At 47.1% G+C, this 18790-nt stretch overlaps 3 protein-coding genes across 5 annotated transcripts in view; 2 read left to right on the forward strand and 1 right to left on the reverse strand.

The window, feature by feature from the left end:
- The window catches only part of RpL31 (ribosomal protein L31), a 46264-nt gene that overhangs the window by 18081 nt on the left and 9393 nt on the right, over nt 1-18790 (forward strand). The window lies entirely within an intron of this gene.
- On the forward strand, nt 352-3379 carry Alp6 (Alkaline phosphatase 6). The gene is made up of 3 exons (XM_017072361.4): nt 352-510; nt 1233-2389; nt 3057-3379. Exons 1-3 carry the CDS (start codon nt 441-443, stop codon nt 3375-3377), a joined length of 1548 nt encoding a protein of 515 aa, XP_016927850.2. The 5' UTR covers nt 352-440; the 3' UTR covers nt 3378-3379.
- Nucleotides 7547-18634, reverse strand: Not1 (CCR4-NOT transcription complex subunit 1). Of its 3 annotated transcripts, none has more exons than XM_017073084.4 (10): nt 17809-18629; nt 16136-16342; nt 15547-16074; nt 15024-15486; nt 13742-14959; nt 12863-13645; nt 9992-12597; nt 8733-9904; nt 8311-8670; nt 7547-7874 (listed from the first exon to the last, which is right to left on the reverse strand). In XM_017073084.4, exons 1-10 carry the CDS (start codon nt 17911-17913, stop codon nt 7766-7768), a joined length of 7551 nt encoding a protein of 2516 aa, XP_016928573.2. In that variant the 5' UTR covers nt 17914-18629; the 3' UTR covers nt 7547-7765. The 3 variants fall into 3 exon arrangements, with proteins under 3 accessions (XP_016928573.2, XP_016928574.2, XP_065719617.2); XM_017073085.4 differs by lacking the exon at nt 7547-7874 and adding an exon at nt 7992-8150 and having other exon boundaries at nt 17809-18631; XM_065863545.2 differs by lacking the exons at nt 7547-7874; nt 8311-8670; nt 8733-9904 and adding an exon at nt 9914-9937 and having other exon boundaries at nt 17809-18634.

Genomic DNA, 18790 nt, shown 5'->3' on the forward strand with positions numbered 1-18790 from the left:
TGCAACTTCTTATGAAGCCACAAAAACGCCAAGAACTTTATTAAGCCCCTGTCGTAAATAAAGTTTGAAAAGTTTAAGAATGAAAAAATGTACCAGCTTCAAATTGGTTACACAGATCGTATACGTAATCAGTTATGAGCTGGGATTTTCAGACCAACTATATATACAAAGGTATATAAACATTTGTGGCCCTGACACGTGAGCAGGTTTTTGGCATTGGTTTTGGTCCGCTCTACGACTTCAGTCAACCAATTCTTAACCAGCCATAAATGATGATTTGATTGAACCGTCTAGATTAGTTTCCTTTGATTAGATTTACTCTGATATCGAGCGATAAGTCCAAAACGATGGCTAGTTTTCTTGGTCGGTCAGTCGGTTTAGTCTTCAACCAAGGTCTGGTCGCCAAATAAGTCGCTTGGGTTACCTGGGATTAGTGAAAAATGGCCAAGAGATTCATTCTTCTGCTTTTCGTCGCCATTTCGCTGAGCGGAAATGCCAGCGGACAGAGAGGTAGTGTTCTGATCCTGGTTCAAAAACCGTAATATCTTTTAAATCAAAAGATTGGAAGTTTTGGTAGAACCATAGTTTTAAGGATCCTACAAAATGTTGGCGTTTTTCTTAACAAAATAAAGTGTCGTAATCGTGCTGGAATTATTTAACAAAACTACTTAAAGAAATCAAAAGACTAAAGATTAAGGTATAAATGTCCTAAAAATATGGTGTACTTAGAAGGACCAATAAGTTTCTGAAATTTTTTTATTACAGATCGAAGTTCCTATAAAGAAGGGTATAAATTAAATATAACTAAAGGATGATGTCTTATTTATAGCAGCTAATTAATGGATTATTGGTATTATAAGCTTCTAGGACGAGGTACTTTAAGATAACATTTTTCAATATAGCTTCTTATCTCACAATACGTGTGTTTGCTGCTAAGCCATGCGTAGAGATAAGACTCAATTAATCCTATTGATATTTATGTTCCCTAACCGTTTTTCTATAGAAAACAGTCTTTAAGGAATATTGAGAAGCCGCTGAGCTTATAGTTATTTATAATCCTTAATTATCGTAAAAAATACCAATTTCTTCCAGATTTGTAATCGGATGGTAGCTAAAATCGTACAGATAGAATTTTTTTTTACCAATTATACGCAGAAGAGCATTACAATAGTGGAATTTTTGAAAATGCTTAGCCGCTTGTTATAATACGCTTAACTTCTCCCACTTTTCAGACCACCCACGTGGGCGATCCTTCGATGCCGAATCGCATCCCATCAAGCATGCGGAGGAGCAGCAGACCCAGTACTGGGTGGACAAGGCCCAGGAGAAGCTTCTGTCCAAGCTGGCCGAGGCACAGTCGCTGAGCACGAACAAGGCGAAGAACGTGATCATGTTCCTGGGCGACGGAATGTCCGTTCACACGGTGACGGCCACCCGGAATCTGCTGGGCGACAGTGCGGAACAGGTGTTCTTCGAGGGATTCCCCTACACGGGCCTGTCCAAGACGTATTGTATTAACCGCCAGGTGGCCGATTCCGCCTGCACCGCCACCGCCTACTTGGGTGGAGTTAAGGCCAACTACGCAACCATTGGCGTGAATGCCAATGTGAGCAGGTACAGCTGTGATGGCGCCTTGAGGGAGGAGGATCGAGTGCTCAGCATTGCCCAGTGGGCACAGGCGGCGGGAAAGGATGCCGGACTGGTGACCACGGCCAGGGTGACCCATGCCTCGCCAGCCGGCGTTTATGCCCACATCGCGGATCGCAACTGGGAGAACGACTATGAGGTGGCCAACGGAGGCTGCGATCCCGAGCAGACCATCGACATTGCCCGCCAGCTGGTGGAGCAGCCCGTGGGTCAGCAGCTTAAGGTTATCCTTGGAGGAGGACGCAAGCACTTCATTGACACCACGGTCAACGATGAGGAGGGATATCCAGGCAAGCGCACCGATGGTCGCCACTTAATTAACAGCTGGTTGGATCAGAAGAGGCAGGCCAATGTCTCGGCCAACTACGTTTGGAGTCGCAAGGGTCTCAGCCTGGTGGATCTGGACAACACGGACTATCTCCTGGGTCTCTTTGCCAACGATCACTTGCCCTACAACGGCGATCGGCACAGGAAGCGCAGCCAGCTGGCGGATCCTTCGCTGAGTGAGCTCACAGAGGCGGCCATCAAGGTCTTGAGTCGCAACCAGGAGGGATTCTTCCTCTTCGTCGAGGGTGCCCGCATCGACATGGCCCACCACGAAACCTATGCCAGGAGATCCCTTGAGGACACCGCCGAGTTCGCGGCGGCCGTCCAGAAGGCCCGCGAGATGACCTCCGAGGAGGACACTCTCATCGTGGTGACCGCCGATCATGCGCATGTCATGTCCATCAATGGGTATCCTGTGAGTAACTGGGGGATTGATATGTTTGAATATGTTTGCCATCTTGCTCTTTGCTCCCTTTTCCGATTTCGGAGAAATTTGAATAGAGTAGAGTATCCCGCTCTTTTCTCTCATTTGAAATTTTAGAGAATTTTTAAATAGCCATTTTATATTTTATAAATTTACCTTGCATATATCGAGTTCTTCCCTTTGTGCTAATTAATTAAGATTCCGCCTTCAAACCGATTACGTAGAGAAAAAAAGATAAGATATGATGATCAGTATTCGTTCTGTATAGATATGAAGTATCAGTTCGATATGTTTGCCATATTGCTTTTTGCTCTCTTTTTCGATTAGAGAGAGTTCGCTCTCTATCTAACCCAGAGTATCTCACTCTCTCCTCTTATGTTTAATTTGAGAGAATTTTGGAAGAGGCATTTTAATTAATTAAAATTCCGATTGCAAAACGATTACATTGAGAAAAAAAGATAAGATATGATGATGATCAGTATTCGTTCTGTATAGATATGGGTATCAGTTCGATATGTTCGCCATCTTGCTTTTAGCTCTCATTCTCAATTTGTGAGAGTTTCGAATATTGCTGTCTTGAGTAATATTAGGAGCTAACTTTTCTTTTTTTTCGATCTGAGAAGTGTTTTTTTGACCTGTGAACTCTTTCTTCCCGCAGTACCGCGACCAGGAGATCTTTGGTTTGGCCCAGCTGGCGGATGACAACCTGCCCTACACGGTTCTATCCTATGCCAATGGACCAGGTTATTACTCCGCCTACAACGAAGCTGAGGGACGAACCTTGCTGCAGGAGAAGTCGGTGGTCGATTCGGACTTTCGGTATCCCACACTGGCGCCCCTGGATTCGGAGACCCACGGCGGAGACGATGTGGCGGTGTATGCCTCTGGACCCTTCGCCCAGTACTTCAGTGGGAACTACGAGCAGAGCAACATCCCAGCACTAATGGGCCGGGCAGCTGGCATCGGTCCCTATGCCTAGGATAAATTTCTATTTTTTTTTGGCAGTTTGGCGTATTTAAAACTTCTCCGACTGACATAAACCAATTAAAATGCATCATAGCTAAACGAATATTGCATGGGAAACGGGATCGGTTGGGAGTGGGGCAAATCGAATTCCTTCTAATTGAACTGGCAAGCTGCGCAATTTCCTGCGGAGGAGAGCTGCAGAGTTGCTCCTCGATAAATGCCACCTGACGGCGAATTCAATTAACTAGCAATGGCAACTGGCATCTGACAACCTGCAAGCAGCCCCAATCAGTCAGTTGCAATCACGCTCGGTCTGAGCCAATTGACCAGGTGGTTACTGGCCAAGTGGAGCGCAAATCGCGACCAGTTTTTTGTCGTTGACAATCATATATTCTAGGAAATATGGCATATGTCAGGAGTCCGTTGGGAGTCCTTGGGTTTTTTCCGAGTGGAGGGAGTCCATGAATTAGTAGGGATATTTACATATAAATGAGCTCTAGTTGCCAAGCCGCCCACCAAAAAAAACACCAATTGCGTGGTGGTTTTGGGGTGGTGCTCCATTTTCATCCAAACAAAAATCAATGCATCTACTGCAGAAAATTTGTAAAACCATTTTTGTTTTTTCCTTAGCTTTCATTACGTTTATGCGATTGTGTATATATGAAGAACTATATACCAAAAACAAGGTTTTCATTTTTAGATACAATTTTATGTTTTATAGGAAAATAAATGTATTTCATGAACCGCAGTATATTAAAGATTATGAAAATGGCCATCAGTTACACATTTTACATTTCTTGTCATTTAAGAAAATAACTCTTTGAAATGATTTCATAAAATAGGAATAGCATAAACACAGCATATGTAAGTATATAAAATCATATAGTCTAATCGTTTCAGGGCCTGATATAATTCGAAGTATAAAAACGAGTTCGTATCTGCAAATCAGTGCCTTTCATTTCCATTTAATTCTGGAATGTCTGAAGGTACATATCTACAAATAATTTCCCTTTGGCGAAAGGTCTCCCATAAACGTACATAGCTTGAAACGCCCAATATGAATGATTGAATTATGTTTTCCATTTAGTGTCAACATGCGATGATTGACGATTCCCAGAGGCCAAGAGGAATATTTGGTAATGGGTTGGGTTTCATTTCCGATTTCACTTGGTCGGGGCCAGATTTTTATTTTCGGGCAATTTCCGCTGCAATTTCTGTTTAAGGCGAGGTTCAGTTCGCTCAGTTTCTCAATTTCGATTTGTGCGGATAAAAGGAGACCCAGTTTCAACTGGACTGGGCCTAATCACAGGGTTTTCAAGCCACAGAGGCGGTGCATCGGGCCTAGAGAAACTGAAACTGGGTCATCAAGAGTGCGGGGACGTCCAAAGAAATGCAGCTGCGGTCTGGTTCTTGGGTTTTCCACCACCCAGATGGGGGGAGTGGTTCCTTTTTTTTACCAATTATGTATATCTGTATCTGTATCTGCAGGGCCAGAAGAAGAAGAAAAAGAGGAAGAGAAAAAAACTAATGGCAGCATACACAAAATGTGCTCACAACTAATGCTGCTGCTTTAGCTGACTCAGCCAAGAAGCTTGCCGCAAAGATACAAAGATACACGCAGTCACAGATACAAAAAACACGTGACTGTGTTGGAGCGACCGGACTGGAAAGCTTTTTAACGAAACTCCATCTCCGTCCCTCTCGCACGGCAGCGCGCGCGCGCACTTCTAAGCCGATTCAAATGGCCATGTAGAGCCAGAGGCAGAGCCACAAAGCTGCAGCGCCGCTTTTTGTATCTTTCGGATACATTGCGCCTCGAATTGGGGGCCACATAATGTACGGCCAGGCCAGTGCCAGTAGGGGAATTTTTTGCTTTTGCGCAGCGACGTCGGCAGAGCGCTAAGTGTGCCACATTCTGTTTCCAAGCGCTCACACAGATACGCCGCACACTCGCACACTGGCATTTTTTCTACTCTACACTAAACACTTGCAAAAAAACGGAGCTCTATTTTTTACATATTTGTAAAAGATTTTAAGGAAAACTATTTATCTATGTCCTTTATCTGTTGCTTTAAAATAACAAAAAATATTTTATTTCTGTTTGAGCTACATATGGTATATTACGTACAAAAATCATAACAAAAAACATTTTTTTTACATATTCTTCTTCTCAGAAAGATACATTTTCCCCCATTCTATGCTCATTTTTTAGGAGTGCACTCCAACACTATCGTCGTTTATCAGCCTTATGACAAATTCATGTGAATTGGCAACGAAAACAAGCGGCGGCGGGGGCACTGCGATGACTGCAGCATTTCAATTAATGCTGAATTCGTGTCGCACAATAGATACATAGATACACCCGTACATTTCAGTTTTCCAAGCTGTAACCGCTCTCTCCGCATTTATCGACGTTTGTGTTTACTTAACCCAAATGCGCCCCACCGAACCCAGGGGGTCGGTGGGTTATGTAAGCCTGGGTACGGAAATGGGCTACATATGTACTGGGGGGCACTATGTATATAATACATGGGGCCTTTGCTCCAACAAAACGAGCTTTTTTAAGTGTTAGCCCACACACATACACACTGACATCACGGCCTTAAGGAAAAAAGAGTATCTCAAACGCAGGGCTTTTTAAAATTTTGCCATTTATACATTTAATATTTGTTTTGTATACATATTAATTTTTATATATATATTGTTCTCTTAATGCATAGTGTTACTTATTTCGATTTAATGGATTATCATTTATCAATGTAGATTTGTTGTGGTTTCTTGTGTCGCAGCTTTCGTTAATATGAATGTGTCGGTCGATCGGTGAACGAATGTCTGTACATCCATCATATACATACTTCTTAGCCATCGCAAACGGAATTAGTCTATAAATGAGTTGGGCCTTTGGCTAATAAGCTAGCCCTATCTTCTTTCTTCTACTCTCTCCTCCACTAATCGCTTTCTACATATGCACTTTGCTCGGCTTCAGGCTTCAATTCAGTTTAATTCAAAATAGATCTGACTTGCGTAAATACAATGAATGTTCATTTGCGGTAGAGACTATAAACTAATAGAGTTGCTGCAGTGCAGTGGGTGCTTGAGTGACGAGTGGGAGAGGGGCTAATAACACGTACATAACTCGCAAATTGCCTAACGTAGGATAATGAATTTAGAATCGATCTCGATCTCGCTCCGCTGCCCTTCCACTTCCACTCGCTGCGCGGCTATCAAACTCGATTTACATTACGTATTTATATTTAGAAATACATATTTTATATATTTATATAAAGATCTATATAGATAATGGCCTCGACTCCGCGCCACGCTCTCTCTATATCTCTCTCTGATTCTAACAGCGTTTATCTTTACATGGATGATCGATTATACGTTTAACAAGCTAGAGGTGTTCAATGTATTTCCATTTCAGTTAATAATCAGTTCATAAAAGTATGTAGGTTAAAACAAAACGTATCGCTTACAATGCGTATAAGAAGATCAAACATTGGTTGGTTCTGGTTACTGTTACGATTACTTTTGCAGTGACTGCCGTTGTTGTGCGGGAACATTTTAAAAAAGTTAACGTATACGAGTAGACTAACTGAGGGACTCTTAGAGGTTACGAATTTGCAAATGATACATTATTGAGTTGGCTGGGAGGTAAGAGCTACTTTGACAACTCGAATTATTATTGACTTGAGGATCTTTCAAAACTTTCTGCTTCTGCTTTTCGATTCACGTCTATAAATATCGCTCTCAGCGCGTTTGAGAGTAGGTTTACTAGGTCTCTGCTTCCTGGTTCCTTCGCTCTTTCAATATGTGTACACAAATTTCATATGTGGCCGTTCGCATTTGTTAGTTTTTTCGCATTTTCATTGTTCTTTTTGCAATTTTTTTGTAGAAAATATTTTTCTTTTTTCGATTTTCATTTTTTTTGTTTTTTGGTTTTTTGTTTTTATCTTTTTTATCTGTTTGATTGATTTCTTTACACAGTATCTGTCATCAACAGTTTAACGCCTTCATCTACCATTTATAATACAACTCAATTAAAAATTTGTAACATTTCCCCCGGCGAGGGGGGAGGCATTTAAAATATTATCGTTTCCGTTCGTTTAAATACAAGTCGAATATCGGTTCCTAGCACAGCAGTTGGCCTGGCCTGCCTTATGCTCTATTCTTATTGTTGCGGTTGTTTTGTAAATGTTTGTGTCTGCTGTTGCTGATTTCACTGTCTTCTTAAAACGATTTACTAAGAACTAAACGCAGTAATGGTTAGTAGAATTCAATGAATGCTGTGTGCCGTGTGGCATGAGGCATGCGGCATGTGGCGTGCTGCCCAGGCAGCTACTGCCTGCGTCTGGGCCTCGCGCAGACCTCCAGGCAGAAGCGTCGGACGGTGGCGTTTTCTCAGTTGATGTTGGCCACCTCCTGGCCCTCGCCATCGACGACGGGCATGTTCAGCTGCTGAGTGACGTTCGACTTGGCCAGACAGGACCGAGCCACCGATTCGAAGAGCCTACGGAATACCAAGAACACATTGCAGTTTAATATCAACTCTTCTTGCTTTGGGAGCGACTTGCTTACTAAAAAGTTATATTTTCATAGATTAATGCTAAATTGTATAAAATAGGAGGTTACAAACGAATATAAAGAAAGGTTAACATGCAAAATGAGTGGGATGGGACTGGTTGATTCGCTTTGAGGCTTGAACTTGATCTCTTGCTACGATGCACACTGAATGCCAATTAAATGCTCAAACCGCTTAACTACAATCAGACATTCACCGAAATATCTGAAAACAGAAGGGGTGGTAAACTGTGAGTTAGGTGGGATTGTGGGTTAGTGAGTGAAAAAGCGGGTTTCATTTTTGGGGTGCACTGCAAATCTACTACAAACTACAATCATTACGCATTATCTTATTCGTTATGAATCTATTTATCAGGCCAACTCACTTGGTAATCTCCGGCGCGCAGTGCACAAAGTCATGGTCCCAGAACTTGTAGATCGGATTCTTGATCAGCTCAATGAACGTGATGAGCAGTCCCCATGGATGCGGGCGGTTCACGATCAAACGTTCGAGGAGCACACGCGTGATCTGCTCCTGAATTGCTTCCGAGTTGGCTTCGGCAAACAGATGAAGCACCGCACAGCTGAAGTAGTGCGTGTGGCTGTTGGGATAGCGCAACTGGTTGGCAATCGCATTCAGGAACAGATAGCGACCTTCTGTATCCAGATCAACAGCTAGGTTCTGGAAGATGTCCATGTGAGCGCTGTGTGCAATGTTGGAAGTGTTGGGCACAAAGTTCTTGTTTCTGCAAATGTTAATATAGATTAGGAAAACATTTTCGAGGGGTAGCCACGATTTAACACTCACCTAATCAAAGCAATCGCCTGGGTACCCACATACATGACCAGAGCGTTCATCAGCGTCATGTTGTAACGCGTTCCTGGTTCGCTTGTCACCTGCAAATGACCACGCAACTCCGAAAGGAAAGTAACCGGAGCCCGAGCCTTGAGGTACGAGTCCAGATCCTTCTTGAAGTTCGGCGGCTGGATGTTCATGATGTAGCTGCTAAGCACCTTGGGTGCATTGCTGCTGTCAGACAGCATGTCGACCTTCAGATTGGGCGTGAAGGGATCGGGCAGCCGCATGTTGCGTGGAAAGGCAGACAGGATGATGTTACGCATCTGGACACAGTTGGGTGGGATGGTGTCACAGAACCCAAAATGGTAGTCACACAAAAACTCGGGGAAATCGTGCAGCAGAACGAGTAGAACACGCAGCGTGCCCTTGTACAGAAGTTGGACTGGTTTGCCCAGCTCCGTGTTGCGTAGGAAGGGCGCGAGATATTTAAAGAGGTCCTGCAGCAGTTGCGCGTAAAGCGGCCAGCCCTTTTGGCCGGGAATCTGGACGAGGATGCGACCCAGGAAGACGCGGTGCGAAATGAGCTCAAGCCAAGCAAAGCAGAAGCCTGGAGCCACGCTGGGATTCAGCAGGTGATATGTGTAGGCGAAGGCCGACACGATGCTGTGCATCAAGGACTCGAGGATCACGTCGGCCGAGCAGAGCTCCATGAAAAGCATCATGAAGAAACGGTGGTAGCCCACCTGCTGGAAGCTCACGCCTCGCATCTCGTGGTCTTTAAGCAGCGTGCCCAGTACAATGCCCAGCACCTTGTTGAGCAGGTTGATCTTGGTGGTCGGATTGCCTGCTTCACCCGAGTGTCGGACGAGCATTGCGATCAGGTGTACGAACGCATCGATCCACTGGAATATTTTGTTTTTGGCCTGGTTGATTGGCAGACTGGGCTCGGCGAACATTCTGTACACCACGTCCGTGCAAATGTGCGTGGCCTGGCGGAAAAAACGTGTGATCAGGTCGTCCGTCTTCAGGATTCCGTAGGTGTTCATTTTCTGGACGAATGCACCGAAGTTGCGGGCATCGCGCGTGGATTGCTGGTTTTGTTGGGTGTACAGTGCCACCCAATCCTTGAGCAGAAACTCGGTCTTCTCCTGCAGGCCTGGCGGGTCGTCCGTATCGCATGACTGGTGGAAGAGAAAGGTAATGTGTTATAAATGCTAATTTGACAGTCATGCAGATGTCTCAAAATAAAGTGTTGTCTTCTTCCTTACCCTCACGTGATGCATGCCGGAGTGGATGTAGTGGGAGGCACCTGCCAAGTAACGCTCACTTGCGTTAAACGGGCTGTACTCGGTGCTCGAGTTGAAGTTTCCGCTCCACAGCGTATCGATGGCATTCACGATGCACTCGGGATACCGATGACGATGCTGGGTAAGCCTACCCAAGAGCTCCACGGTGGCCATGAATTCGTTGTCAGACACAATATTTATCACTCGATCGTCCATGATAAGGCGCTCCAGCAGGGCAATGCCGAACGAGATGGCTACATAGTTGTTTCCGTTGTCCATGCAATCGCGCAGCATTCCATCAAACTGATTGAGGTTGACAAAGTGCGAGGTAATCAGCGCACGAGCAGCCTCTACGTTATATCGCACCTCCTCGCGGATGTCAAAGAAGCACTTGGTCACCGCTCGCTCTGTGTTCGGGGCACCGAAGCTGTTGTGCAGCAGACCAATGATACGCAGGTGGATGTTTTGGTAGAGCTTCATCTGCTCTAAGTTTTCGTGCATATTAACCAGTCCTTCGGTCAAGCCCTCGACGGCGCGGGTCAGCAGGTTGAAGGCAGACTCTTGGTCACGCAGTCGACGCGTCGACATCAGGGCGTTGAGGAGCATGTGCATCTTGCTGGCCTGCACCTGCAGTGACGGCACACCGATTGCCGTGTTCATAAAGGCCTCCATCTTGCTGGCCAATTCCGCGTATACCAAACTGCTCTCATCATTGGCAAACACATTTGGTTGCGACAAATCCTGTGGCTTGGGCACAAACAGAGCAATATCCCGATCGCTCATCTGCTGGAATCCAGGTATGCTTCTTGCGAACTCCGAGTACACAGCATAGAGTGTAGCTGGAGCAGGACCCACCTTGATACGCACTGCTTCTGGAAGACGCTCCTGTTGGTAGCTGAGGATCTGGGCATCCACAAATCGACTTCCCTCTTCACGGGCAATTTTCCTAGTCTCGAAATCGGTGCTCAGACGCCTGTCAATCTCAGCGGCTGCCTTTTCGGCCGATGTCTTCTGGATAAAGGCGCACACCAGCTCCACATTCTCGCTGGCCAACTGCATGGCGGCAGCTTGGATCTCCGTCATACTGGGCATTCCCGACAGAGCCGACAGCAAGGCCTTGTGCAAATTCTGGCTAATCGCACGAGCAATCTCATCCTTACCGGTAATCATGGCCATGCCGGCGGCCAGGTTGCGTACCATCTGATGAGCGGCAGTGCGCATTCGGTGCTCGTCAGCATCCAACGCGAAATCCTTGCGGATTATCTGTTCTGTGGTGGCGCAGGCAATGCGAATGCTTCGGTCGACAATAGGCTGAAGCCAGTCGGTGATTGTCCGCTCCACGGCGTTGACCACAATATGTTTGATTCCGGGATTTCCGTGCAGGAAAGGTAAATTGGGTGGCAGCACCAAATGTTGACCAATGAGCTGGAAGTTGCTCACGTTTACGTCCACATAGGAATAGCGCGGCTCCGGTGGTGGTAGTACCACCTGGCTGGGATCGGTGGGAAGATTGGGCGAAGACACCGATCCGGGAGTGCTGTTGGCTCCTCCTGCTGCCATCATCATGGCGGCCGCATTTTGGGCGTCCACATCAGCCGAGGGTGGCGGTGGTGGTGCCTGCTGTTGTTGCTGCTGCTGCTGTGGCGGTGGCTGCTGCTGCTGCTGTTGTTGCTGCTGCTGTGGTGGCGGCGGTGGTTGTGCCGGGGACTGGTGCTCACGTGGCAAAGAAGGCGCGGAAGCTACTGGATCCAGTTGTTTGGGCTTTGGTTGCGACATCTGCTGTTCAATGAGTAAAGCTCGACTCGGATCCTTTAGGTAGATCACTGGCCTCAGCTTGGCCAGCTCCAGATTAAGTGTCTTACACAGCACCTCGATTTCAAACTTGAGGTTCAGCTTGAGGTCCGGTTCCTGGTGGAGTTCGCCCAGCACATACATGATGCCCATTGTCCATGGATTGGGCGATTTGAAGATGCGTGACTTGGCGGATGACTCAAGGATCTTGGCTACAAAGGGCACCACAAAGAGCAGTTCCTGCTGGCCCTTGTGATAGGCCTCAGCCAAAAGAGATTTCAGATCTAGATCCAACTGAAGGATGGGCCGATTGCGACCTAGGGTCATCATACCCAGCCAGTGACCAAGGTTCTTTAGCAAACTGCGATCGGAGAAGTTGATAACTCCCTTATCAGAGCGCAGGAGCACCTTGATATTGCGCAGCGTCTCCTTTGTCACGAATCGATTGATCTCGCCGTTTTTAAGAGCGTCCAGGAAGTTGTAGTACAGGGTGTGGAAGTTGAACTCCATTGATGCACGTTTGAGCACTAGATACTGGGCCAACCATGGCCAATACTCCTTGGTCATGATCTCCTTAATCTCGTCGCACTTCTGAGGGATGTTCAGCTGGCTCAGGTTGTTGAATATAAAGGCAGTTTTGTCCTGTACAGGCTCCGGAGGCACAGTCACCTTCTCCTCTTGGTTGGCCACCAAAAGGGTGTCGATATTAGTGGCATTGGCAATAGATTTCATCCTCGTGGCATGCGACACCGCGCTTGACTTGGGTCCCGATCCGGCTGTGGCAGATGGCATGTTACCTATGGAAGAGCATGAGAATCAACGTTATTTTCTGGCAGTAACTGCTGAAAGACTGTGCTGTCTTCAGTAAACTAACGTTTAGTGAGCGTTACCCATCCTCACTGTTTACCTAACCGCGTTCTCGCTTAGTTAGTTTTGTAATAAATTACAAGAGTTAATTGATCACTAACATACGTTTAAAAAAAAAGGAAGATGAGTAACGCATTTCTGTTCACAAACTCATGGCCTCAACACCTATCATTAATACAAAGAACTGATAGTTACCTAGCATGGAGTTGCTCCTGAAAAGCGGTTCGGTTGGTGGTCCGGTGGAAATCGCAGACGGAATCGTATTGCTGAGGCCAATCAGCTTTTGCGGCGGCGGCTCCTGGCCGTGCATACCATATTCCACATATTGGATAAGATGCGGCGGAAAGTCCGAGAAGTGAGGAATGGAGCGGATATGCTCACAGTATTTGTTGTACGTGTGCAATCGGGTCCTGAATCTGTCCAGAGCAGTCACACCGAAATAGTAAAGCTTGGAGCCATCGGGTTTACGAAGCGCATCGAGGACACAGCGCAGGGAAAGTCCCAGAGCCACAAAGGTGGGCACCAGGTTGCGGTCGATGATGCCTCCGAACAGCTGCGCCGTGATCTGCAGCTCCTTCTCTGGATATTGGCAGAAGAAGCGGTATTCCTCGAAAAGATTGCGCAGCATGCACAGAAAGACCTCCTGCTCGCGCCGGTTACTCGACTCCTTAAAGCGCTGCAGAATGTCAAGCACCTCGTCAATGGAGAGCGTTGGATTGGGCTGGTGATTATAGATGCGCTGGAAGTATGAGTTGACCTCGTCTTCCACTTCCTTGGAAACAGGTATTTGGAGGTCGGCCATCACAGGATTTGTTGGATTGGGGGCCGTTGGAGTCGGCGTAGGAGTCTGCTGTTGTGGACCCCCCGGCAGCATACGCCCAAGATTTCCGACGTTGGGTGGCGGCGGAGCCTGCGGCATCTGCATAGGGTTCAGCGGATAGGGACTGGCTCCCGGAGTCATTAAACGAGATGGAGAGGCTGCAATGACAAAGAAGTATTAAAGTTAGATACAAGATAACATCTTTAAGCGATTCTGCATTTCTAGACGCAATTTCGAAAAACTCCAAGACTTACTCAGCATGTTGCCAAAGTTAAAAGCTCCGTTTGGACCGCTTAGGTTGAGGCCGGCCAGGTTATTGGACATATTTGTCAGCGGATCCATTCCGGGTCCGAACATTTGCGCATTGAGGTTTCCAGAGAATGGTTGCTGCGGTGGCGGAGGAACGATACCGCCAGGCAGATCCATGCCACGATGGCCTCGTAGAATGGTTGGAGGAGGCGGCGGAACCAATCCTGGCTGCTGCTGTTGGGCACGCGCCTTGTTAGCCATAATGGCCACGTTCGCTGTCATCTGAAGGATCATTTCGACCGTATCAGGTTGGATGCAGGTATTTATGCAGGTTTGCAGACAGTTTATCATTGTGGTAACCGTCTCGGGCAAGAGCTGAGCCTGTTTGGGAGGCAGCTGGTCCTCGGGCACTTTTGCGTTGATCACCTGCGGGCAGCGGCGGTGCAGCACTTTGATTATGGCCAGCATGAAGGGCTCCCCATGGTCACGAATCTTATCGGTGAGCCACTTCTCCAGCTTCAGGTACTCGCGCCGCGAGGCAAGGCAAGCCAGGTCGATAATGAATAAAAATGAGCGGGCGTTGAGCAGCGCAGATAGCGCCTTCAGGTCCTGGGCAAGGTCCAGAATGCGCGACAGCTTCACCTGGTCGAACTCATTGCCTCGCAAATACCACTCGGACATGGCATTCATGATGTTGGGGCGCAATTGGAAGTTGGTCGAGCTCCAGGCGCTGGCCAGGATCACGTTCGAGTTGGGATGGTTTCCAAGGAACGTTGGTATCAGTTGGTTAAACAGATCTTGGCGCAGCGGCGTCAGAGGTGGATTTATGTGCAGTAAGGCCAGAAACAGCACATCGGGACAATTCTGCGCAGGAAACTTAAAAAGGTCATGGACCTGAGTATAGTATCCCTTGTCCGCAATGGATAGCAACACCTCCACCAGGTGAAGTGACTTCCAGGCCGAGATCTCCTTGTTGTCCGCATCCGGGGCCGTCTTCAAAACGTCCAACGCTGGCTGACTAAATACAAAATCGGCGAAGGAGAAGAGATCCGGGTTCTTCAGCATCGTCGCGATGAGCGACAGCTGACCCTCCGTGTTTGCCCAGTGACGGTAAATGCATTCTGGATGTGGGAATATGTTAGAGCCGGTGGCCAGCCGAAGGATGGTCAGCAGTAGCTCCAAACCGATGCGATCCTTCAACACGAACTCGGGATGATCGAATTCTGAAAGAATAAGGTAACGAATTAGATTGGTGTTTGTGCTTTGTTGCGGCTGGCAAGCAATTACCCATGCACACGTCCTTCCAGTTGAGCTGTGGCACCACTTCCTTGAGGGCTTGCACGAAGACATCTGGCTTCCAAGTTTGCGTGGCCTCCGACGTCTCCTTCTTGTCCTTCTTATCACTGGACGAGTTGCCTTCGGCGCCATCGTTGTTGTTGCTGCTGCCTGAATTCTGCTGCTGCGGAGTGCTTTGTGCCTGCGAGGAGCCGCTGCTATTGCTGCCAGCACTCTGCCCCCGACCAGGCCAGAAGTTCGCCGGCGTCGGTAGGTTTACATTACAATCGAGCAGTGACGAGTGCCGACGGCACATAAGTCCCACGATCTTGGCGACATCTTTGGACTGGAGCTCAGCGCGTTCTCGTTCGCGGGAACACAAATGATTCTTGCACTCTTCAACGCTCGATGTAAATTCATAACCGATTTCGAGGATTAAATTAATCCAGGATGTGTCCATAATATTATTTTTGCCCTGCAATAACAGATTGAATAAGTAAAATGCTTCATTCTCAGAATTAATTGATATGCGCACCTGGTTGGTGAATATTATCTCGCTTAAATGATCATAGATATCCTCGATTCCCACCTCGTTCAGAGCATCTGCCTCGGAACTGGAGCTGTTGCTGCTGGCCGTCGCTTCGGCCTCCGCATCCGTTTCGCTGGCACCTGCTCCCGCAATCGTCGCCGTCGTCGAGCCGTACAGAAACGGCGCTAGTATCAGCGGCACCGCCTGGCGCGGGAACTCCTCACGAAGCTTGACCAAAAACTGCGCCTCCAGTTGCGGTTTCACGTACTCACTGAGGCAGCACAACAAATACTGCAGCAGATCAAAGGAGATCTCCTGAAGACCACTGCTTGCCGGACTACTGTTGTTTTTGCCAAGGTAGGAGTCAATCAGTTCACTGATGCTGCTTTTCAGGTTGTTCGTGGCCGAATGTCGGAGCTCCGGATGCGAGGAATGGGTCACAGCCAAGGCAAAAATGCACTCGCAGAGCTTGTTAATGCCGGTCACTCGGGCGACCTGGCCAACGAGATCCGCTACCACAGCAGGCTTCAAGGACTGCTCAGAAAAGGGTAGCCATAAGTTATCCAAACTCTTCCGAGGATTGGTCGAGACTTACCTTCTGGTTGCTGGCAAAGTACTGGTCGAAGGCGTAGCAGATGTTGGACACAAACGAGGAGCTTTGCAGCTGCCGCTGCAACTGGACGCCCAGGAGCTTCGCCTGCAGCTGGGCTGTAACCGATGGCGCGGGATCGCTGAAGTTGATCACGGAGAACAGGTGGCGCAGGCTGCTGCGATCCGCTTCCAGGCCGTGCTCTTTGACGAACTGCAATAAATCGGACAAGCTATCAGTATCGGTGAGAGTCATTGGACTAGTTTTCGAGGCCAGCAGAAGTGCCCGGACAGCTGCTGCCCGCCACCTGGGACACATATCACTGGAAAAGTGGACAATGGACGTTTTTTTTAGCGATTCCTCGGGTTATGCGGTGACCGACTTTTTTTTATATGATTTTCATCGCAAACTTGGAAATTTTGACAGGTTCTGTTCTGTGCGTGTGTCAATCTTTAACTGCCCTAGTTTTGGGAGTGTGTTTACGGATTCGTAGTCGGATCTGAAGTAAAATTTTGTGGGCTAATTTTTGAGCTCAAGGCAACTGTTTGAAAAATGAAATTCATTTAATGGATAACCGTATGTCTGGTTTTATTGTTAGGAACATATATTTATTTATCGAAACCTTCATTTTAAATGTAGTATATCCGATTACCATTTGAATTACGGGTTTCAGAGATTAAAGTATTTGTACATGTTCTTCACCCTTTGGATGGGACCAAAGTAAAAGGACTTCAAACTTCTCTTAAGGGCTATTGGAACACTATGTTCCAAATTGGGCCATTACTAAACACAGGATTTGTTATGATACTACGTTTAATAAGAAAACTTTTGGGGGCCCAGTATTCCCGCTCCCCCCTTCGATCCACCTATGCATGAAATACGGATTCCGGAGTTCGGAGTCCGGACTCAAGGCCTCTCTCCGCGCGCGTGAGCGAGACAACAGCTGTGACCCCGCCGCCGCAGCTGCTCCACAACAAATTACACTCACGCCCTCCCACTCGCACTCGCTGGCCAAACGTTACATGGAAGGGGCGGAGAGGGGATGGGAGAGAGCATGACGGTGCGAGAAAGGAAGGGGGTCACAGGAAAAAGTGCGACATATTGCAACTCCAGCGAAAAGAAAGCGGCCGCAATTAATATTCCCCTCTAGTAAACCGTATAAACTTACTATTCAGATGGGTTTTTTTCAACTAGCACTGAGAAAAAAGACGTTTCGGGGCCGAAAAGCCCTTCGCTTGGCTTGGTCTTCCCAATTCGATTTTTGCAACTCGATTTCGCACTGCTTTGATGCGAATTTCACACGGCCGACCACCCACGAATCGCGTGCGTGGCTAAGCGCACCCGAATAGCCTGATTTTACACATTCTAAACCACTTTTAGCTTAAACAAAACGGTCACAAAACGCGCAACGCCGTGCAGAGAAATTTTTTCAGCTGCCTTTACCAAAAAACTGTAATGGCGTCGGCAAAAATGCACGAGCGAGTGAAATGGCAATAGTTCGCTCGGCCAGTCGTGAGTGCGCAAACTATTGGCAACTCTGGCCAGGCAACCAGGTGCGATATGTTAACGATTTGGCAACACTACCCCTGCCACCTTGTGTTGTTGTTATTGTTGACAAAAATGGATTGTTCTTGAAATTTAGTGGAAAATAATTCAATTGAATTCAATACATCGCTCACCTGCTTTATTTGCTCGCTGCTCTCATTAAAATTTCGCTTGTTCACGTGCTTGACCAGATTGCGTATGTGCGTTAGCGGTGTCTTCAGTTGGCTCTCTACGTTCATAATTCTACGTATCAGTTGTCAACTCCTGAGCGGATGTTTCCTAATGTTGTCGTTGTTGTTGATTTGTTGGTTGGCCACCAGAATTTGTTGTTCTTGTTGAGCACAGCACACACGTTTACCGTGCGATGGTATTGGAGATTAGAGATATTTGACGTACTCGCTGTTGCTTCTTCTGCTTCTTGGCGCTTTTCTTTTCATCTACGGCGTAATTTGTTTTTGTCTCCGCTCTGCTCTTCTTTTTTTTGTTCTTTTTTGGTTCTGTGGATTCATTGGCCGCGGCCCCCGTGAAAAGGGGCCATCAGCAGCTCTACATCGCTGGCGGCATCTATTTACGCATAAATCAAATAAACAACAAGCTCGGGTTCACGGGCTGGGTGAAATCGGTATCGGTTTGGCTTTGTCCTCGCCCGACTATACATATATTGCAATAGCTCACGTAATGAAATAATATGAATCAATCCGCACGTACAGCGAAAACAGAAATGAAAAAATACTACTACTACCAGACACACGCACGCACACACTGGCAAGGGGGAAAATATGTAGGTGCTCCTCGTCCTCTGTGGCCCCCAAAATCCCTCCGGAAGTTTGGGTTTCGAATCGGTTTATGGGCTCGCTTTGTTTCGTTTGCGGGTAAATCACTTCAGATTTGTTTGCACTCGTGGATTTTTAATTATTGCCGAAAATGAAAATTAAGCATTCGCTTGGAAACGTGCTCAGAAACCGATACTCTGGTCACGACCGGTGGGCATTCACCCCGAAAAGTCACAAATCACGGTTCGTTGGCAGAGATAACAGATTTGGTATTTTTAACAGAGGAAATATTGCAGAACAGGTTTTAGGGTTGCCAAATTAGGCAGGTAAAAAATGTTGCCGG

This window comes from Drosophila suzukii, chromosome 2R (genome assembly GCF_043229965.1).
Source record: "Drosophila suzukii chromosome 2R, CBGP_Dsuzu_IsoJpt1.0, whole genome shotgun sequence".
NCBI lineage: Eukaryota > Metazoa > Arthropoda > Insecta > Diptera > Drosophilidae > Drosophila > Drosophila suzukii.